The sequence below is a fragment of the Echinops telfairi genome, unplaced genomic scaffold, assembly GCF_000313985.2.
Source record: "Echinops telfairi isolate 266 unplaced genomic scaffold, ASM31398v2 ScPeMD7_7469;HRSCAF=8507_1, whole genome shotgun sequence".
NCBI classification, from domain to species: Eukaryota; Metazoa; Chordata; class Mammalia; order Afrosoricida; family Tenrecidae; genus Echinops; species Echinops telfairi.
Window position 1 is genome coordinate 12,500,538 of NW_022111373.1, and position 6,015 is coordinate 12,506,552.

Genomic DNA, 6,015 nt, shown 5'->3' on the forward strand with positions numbered 1-6,015 from the left:
TCAGAGATCAGGTTGGAAGGTGAGCATCATGGAATGCCAGTTTAATAGAACAAAGTGTTCTTGCATTGAGGGAGTACTTGAGTAGAGGCCCAATGTCCATATGCTACCTTAATACTAAACATGTAAATATATGCACATAGATCTATTTCCCCATCATTATATGTAAATATATTTACATATATAAATATACATACGTGCCTGTATTTAGACCTCTATAAATGCCCTTTGCCTCCTAGTTCCTTTATTTCTTTTTACTTTCCTCTTATCCCACTATCATGTTCAGCTTTATTTGGGTTTCAATAATCTTCTTGCCTTGATCAAGCCCTACCAGGTCTCCTATGTCCTCCTTGCCATCAATTTTGGATCACTTGTTGTTCCCTGTCCCTGGGGTTGTTAACACCCACTTCCTTTCCCCACCTCTCCTGATACCCCCTGGAACAATCAGTACCGTTATTTTATTCTCCAGATTGTTTATCCCGCCTATTTTAAGACTTTTTTAGAGTATAAAAAGCAACAATGTTACTTTGAGGACTAACGTGCCACTGCCCCAAGCCATGGTATTATCCATTGCTTCATGCACATGTGAAAATGGAAAGACTAAAGAAGAATCGATGCTTTTGAATTGCGGTGCTGGCAAGTATATTGAAAGTACTGTGGACTGCCAGAAGAACAAACAAGTCTGTCTCGTAGTACAGCAAGATTGCTCCTTAGAGGCAAGGATGTCCAAACGTTGATTCCAGTATTTGGACATGTTGTCAAGAGAGACCAGTCCCTAGAGGAGGACATCACGCTTAGTAAAGTGAAGGGGCCTCAGAAAAGAGGAAAGCCCTCAGTGTGATGGATAGGGGTTGCTCAACAAGGTGGCTGCAACAGTGGGCTCAGGCACAGGGTCGATGGTGAGGATGTTATGGGACTGTGCGGTATTTCGGTCATTTGTACATAACATCACTGCGGGCCAGAACTGACTTGATGGCACTTAAAAGCAACAACATCCCAGAGCCCTGGTGGCATTGGCCTGCTAACTGCAAGGTTTCTGTTCAAGTCCATCAGCTGCTCAAAGGGGGAAAGTTGAGGTTGTCCGCTCTTGTAAAGCCTTCCACTCGGAATGGACTGTGACAGTGAGTTTGTTGTCAGTAACTTACTCTTGAGCATTCTGAAGAGTAGTAATTGACTGAACTATGGAATGACATGCTCTCTGTATTAGCTCCCAATAAAATGGTTTTGGAAATGAAAAACAAAAAGTGGTCCTGATGAAGGAGATTGTCTCACTGTGTGATCTGCCTGCTGAGCTCGAGTTACATTGCAGGGCCTTGTGGTCTGGCGAGAGAGCCACTCAGCCCCCAGTGTGAGTGAGACGCCGGTGCCGTCGCCACAGCCCAAATCAAGCCCAATTTTCCTTGGAGTCACAAAATCCAATGCGGGGGGTGTATACTGTGTGTGTGTCATTGTTCATTGAACTATCTGGAAGGTGAGTTCATTTATAAGAAAATACTTATTTTATTGACAGTGAGATTTTCTGTTCTGTTTTGTTGCTGTTTTTTTTTCATCCTATGACTTTCGTGCACTCATTAGATATGTTTCTGGAATTATCTCTTTAGTATTTTACTGTCTATGTGGGTGGCATTCCCCCTCCTCCCACGTTTCCCATTGTCCTTTCTGGGATTCCCTTCTTTTTCCTGCTCTCATTTCCTTCTCTGACTTTCGCTTCTCCAGTTATGGCTGTGTCCTCTTAATTTTGTTCTGGATGACTTTGTTTTCTTTCGCATTTTTGATCTCCCTCTTTCTTGTCTCCATAGATTCTGCTTCCTTTTGTTTGCATTTTCAATTTTTGTACTCATATTTTGTTACTTTTCTTTCCTATGGCTAGATGAGCCCTGGTGGCATAGTGGTTACACATTGGACTGCTAACCACAAGGTCAGCAGTTCAAAACCACCAGCTGCTTTATGGTCTACAGAAGAGTTTTTGTATTCATGCAGAGTTATAGTCTCATGAAGTCACAGGGTCACTATGAGTTTGGTTTTGGTATGGATGGATTATAGCCTTAGTAGAGCCCAAATGGTCCTCCATTAAGGAGTTATATTCAAAATGAAGAGTTATATTCAAAATCAATGAACATCAGAGTCTCTGGTCACTGTGATTCAGTTTATTAAAAAAATACACCTTTTACCAAATATGAGTGCTTGCTTGACAATGTGACTCACATGAATTGTGTAACCCTCTGTCTCCGGGTGCACTGGGATGTAAGCACACATACGGAAATGTATGCTGTGAGCTACACTGTGTTTTGGAGAGAAAGAGCTTGCACTTAGAGATGTAATTTAACTTCTGCCGGCAGCATCTCCACGCAGCTGTGTTATGATCAGATCAGCTGCATACTGAGCTTCTTCTGTGTTTCTGTGCAGCGGTTTGTGACAATGGATGTCAGAACGGAGGACGTTGCATTGGACCCAACCGCTGTGCCTGCGTGTATGGATTCACTGGTCCTCAGTGTGAGAGAGGTAAGAGGAAAGAACACCGGAAACTCAGTCTGGGAAGGTGGTTTCAATATAAGAATGGCTATTGTCTGTTATTCCATACAAATTCAATGCTTTTCTTTGGCTCTGTCTACAATGTGAAGTGGGGAGCAGAAGTGTCTGTGTTTTCTACTAGCGTGACCTTAGGTCAGAAGGCCAACTCTGGGAATACAACTCGGGTGATTTTGAGTGAGTGGTTGATGGCAGATTCTAATCATCCAGAGAGGGAGTGGCTCTTACTCATAAAATACGATTTAAATTGGAGCCCAGGTGGCACAGTGGTTACACACTGGGCTGCTGGCCACAAAGTTCAGCAACCTCAGTGGCTCCTTGGGAGAAAGATGAAGCTTTCTACTCCGATAAACAGTTAAAGCCTTACAGACTCACAGGGGCAGTTCTGTCCTGTCTTATAGTCAGAATTGACTCAATGGATGTGTTTTTTTTTTCTCTTTAACTATTATGGAAATATGTTACTGTCCATTACGGAAAGTGTAGAGACTAGTGGGCTTCAGATTAGATATACTTGATAGTGCCATTCTTTTCATCTATTTATCTTGGCCCTGTCGTTCTTGGCTCGTTTGTTTTGAGTTAACCTTGAGTTGTATATATAAGGTATCTGCCATCCACTTCATGGCAGTGATCCTCAAAGCTGGCTATGACTGTAAGATGCCAGCCGTAACTGAGACAATAGGCTTCCCAACAGGCATCTCTGGTCTGTTAGCCCCAGGCCAGTGCCATTCCTTAGAAACATTCCATGTGCTGATTCGCCTAAGCCATAAGCTTGAGTTTCTCATGACCACGTGACTAGGGGATTCATATGGTATTAATCAATATGGTATTAATATGCTTGAGAATCTGCTCTCAGATCAGAAAGTGGGGACGTCACCAAAGTCACAATGAAATGAAGAATAAGCCTCTGACCCCAGTTGAAGTTTTGCTGGGCATGAGAAAGGGGTGTAAAAGTAGATGCTGTGTATATATTACAACATTGTCCACTTTATCCAGGTGGATGGAAAGGAGAGTCAATATGAAGCCAGTTTTCCATAATTTGAACAGAAGCTAAATTCACCTGTCTGTATATGACTAAAATTTTCTAGTGTTGATGTGCTGTATGGCTTATTAATAGTATCTGATAAATAAATATGTGCAATGGTTTATGAAAGGAGTAAAACTTTGCAAATATGATGAATACCTACTTTATACTGAGCCATAAGAGGGAAAGTAAACATCAACTAAAAAGTAATATTATACTTTAAAAAAAAATCATTTTGTTTGGGGCTCGTACAGCTCTCATCGCACTCCATACAGACATCAATTGTGTCAAGCACATTTGTACACTCTTGTGGATAGTGACTTTTGCACTATACAATGCATGCAATTAATGTTGTACTTGACTTCTGTACATTGATTTGTATATTTAAAACTGGTTAAAATAGCAAAATATTTGTTGTATATATTTACATTATAATAGATGTTTTCCCAAAAAGTATTATATAAAGACACATACTTACATACATTTCAATGTTTATTCCCATGCATTGCCATAAATATCTTAAAATGGTTTAGAACTTTCTGATGTGAAACTTGAGAGTACATGAAGTATGACAATGAAATATTACAGATGAGAAGAGGCGATTATTGACTTGTAGAGACTGGATTGCAAGGAAACATTTTAAAAATTATACTGACTTGACAAAAACTTCAACTTGGTATTCAGGTTAAGTCTTTGGAAGACACTTGAGAAATAAGAATGACAAGAAATCTGCAGATGTGTGCAGCCATTTAACATACCTTTGTCTGTTTTTGTCCATCAAGATATTTATAGCATTGGTAAGGAAATTGAAATTTCTTGGGACTGAAGCACATTCTACTAGTGATAGAGTGCGTACGTTAGACGTTGCATGAATTTTAATGCCTTTACCAGATGCTTTTGTTTGGAGAAGAAACTTAATTATGGACTGTTAGCACCAAAAGTGAGAGTAGGAGAAACACTCTCTAGAACACATTAAGTTTTAGTGAAACATCATAAGATGTAAAATAGTTCAATGCAAAATTTTAAATATGACCATAATTGGTAGAGATGATGTTCATTTTTTCTGGATGTTCTGTGAACTTTGCACCAGCCCTTTCATCCTGAAACAGACTTCAAGTTCAGTTCCTAGTTAGCAGAATGTTTCAGCTCAGAGGCTCCCTGCCATCACGTCACTGTTCTCCAACAGTTATTCATTCGTTGGATTGTGTAATCCTTAGCAATTTTTGATCATCTAATAAGGGTTTACATATATTTCACTTGTTTTCAGGAGGAACGGCAAAATAAGGTAGCCAATGAATTGGTCTTAAGGACATGTTTTAAAACATGGAGTTACTTCTCCAAAAATTATCCTCACTAATACCCTTTGGGTTAAAGTTGTAAAACCTCATTTCTTCCAAAGGATGAGGAAGTACTGTTCATGTCCGTGTTTGCATGGCCACGATGGCCTGTGACATTGTTATGCCATACTCTCAATTAATTTTTAAAATCAGCAAATAGCAAAGGCTACCAATTTTTTTTCTGAAGCAACATTGTGTCTTCACAGGAATAATGTATGTGGAGGTTTCTGGAGAGGTTAATCTGCCATGTTAAAATTTTCAAGTTTGTGTTGTTTATTTTTAAAATCACTGCATTTCAAAATCTGTGCCCTTTGTTCTCTTGAGTAAAGAGAGACCTTTGTAAAATGTGGGATACTTTTCCCCCTTAATATAGGACACATAATAATGTTCCTTTAAAGTGGCCTCTTGGAATCAGCTGTCTGATAAACATAGCTGCTTTTCCAGCTATCTGGGTTTCTGGCAGACTAATTTCTGGGCTGGAGACAGAGACTGATGGGCACGATGGGCATGATATGGTATTTCATTTGAGTCTTGGTGCAGGATAAGTTAAACAAACTTCTTTGGCGTTCTCATCTCACTATTGCTGACATGTACAATGACCTTTTATATATAAGATCAAAAATGAATTCCTGTGGCCACATGCTGATTATAAAATGGGGATAACTGTGCTGTGTTGCGAACACATGAAGAGATCCAATTCTCTTTGCCGCTCTCTCTCCAAATGGATGCCTTTTGAAAATGAATAGATATTGCACTCAATATACATCTGAAAGTAAGCAAGGGATAAATCAGCATCATCTATTAAGGCCTAATGTGTTTTACCTAACATTAAAAATCGTAAGCCTTAATTTAGTTATCCATAGGAACTTTGTGTTGGAGGAGCCAGAAATGAATTTACCTAAGAGATTTCTGGAAAATATTCAACGACTACTGCATAATAAAGATGGCCTTCTAGTTTGAACTTATTTGATTCAAATGACTACTAAAATTGTATTTTGTAAGTTGATCTTTTCTTCTAGCTTGCTTAAGTTACTACCACGAATTGCTTTTCTCATGTAAGCCCCGCTTTCCCCCCAGAATGCATAAATTCTGCAAAATGTCGAATTCCCATATGCTTAATGCCAGCCATGG

General features: G+C 39.4%; 1 protein-coding gene across 1 annotated transcript in view; it reads left to right on the forward strand.

Moving 5' to 3' along the window:
* Positions 1-6,015, forward strand: part of FBN2 (fibrillin 2) — a 266,701-nt gene that overhangs the window by 20,744 nt on the left and 239,942 nt on the right. The window contains exon 5 of the mRNA XM_004696589.2: positions 2,404-2,499. Within this exon, the coding sequence (XP_004696646.1) occupies positions 2,404-2,499 (96 nt within the window). The remainder of the gene's footprint in view (positions 1-2,403; positions 2,500-6,015) is intronic.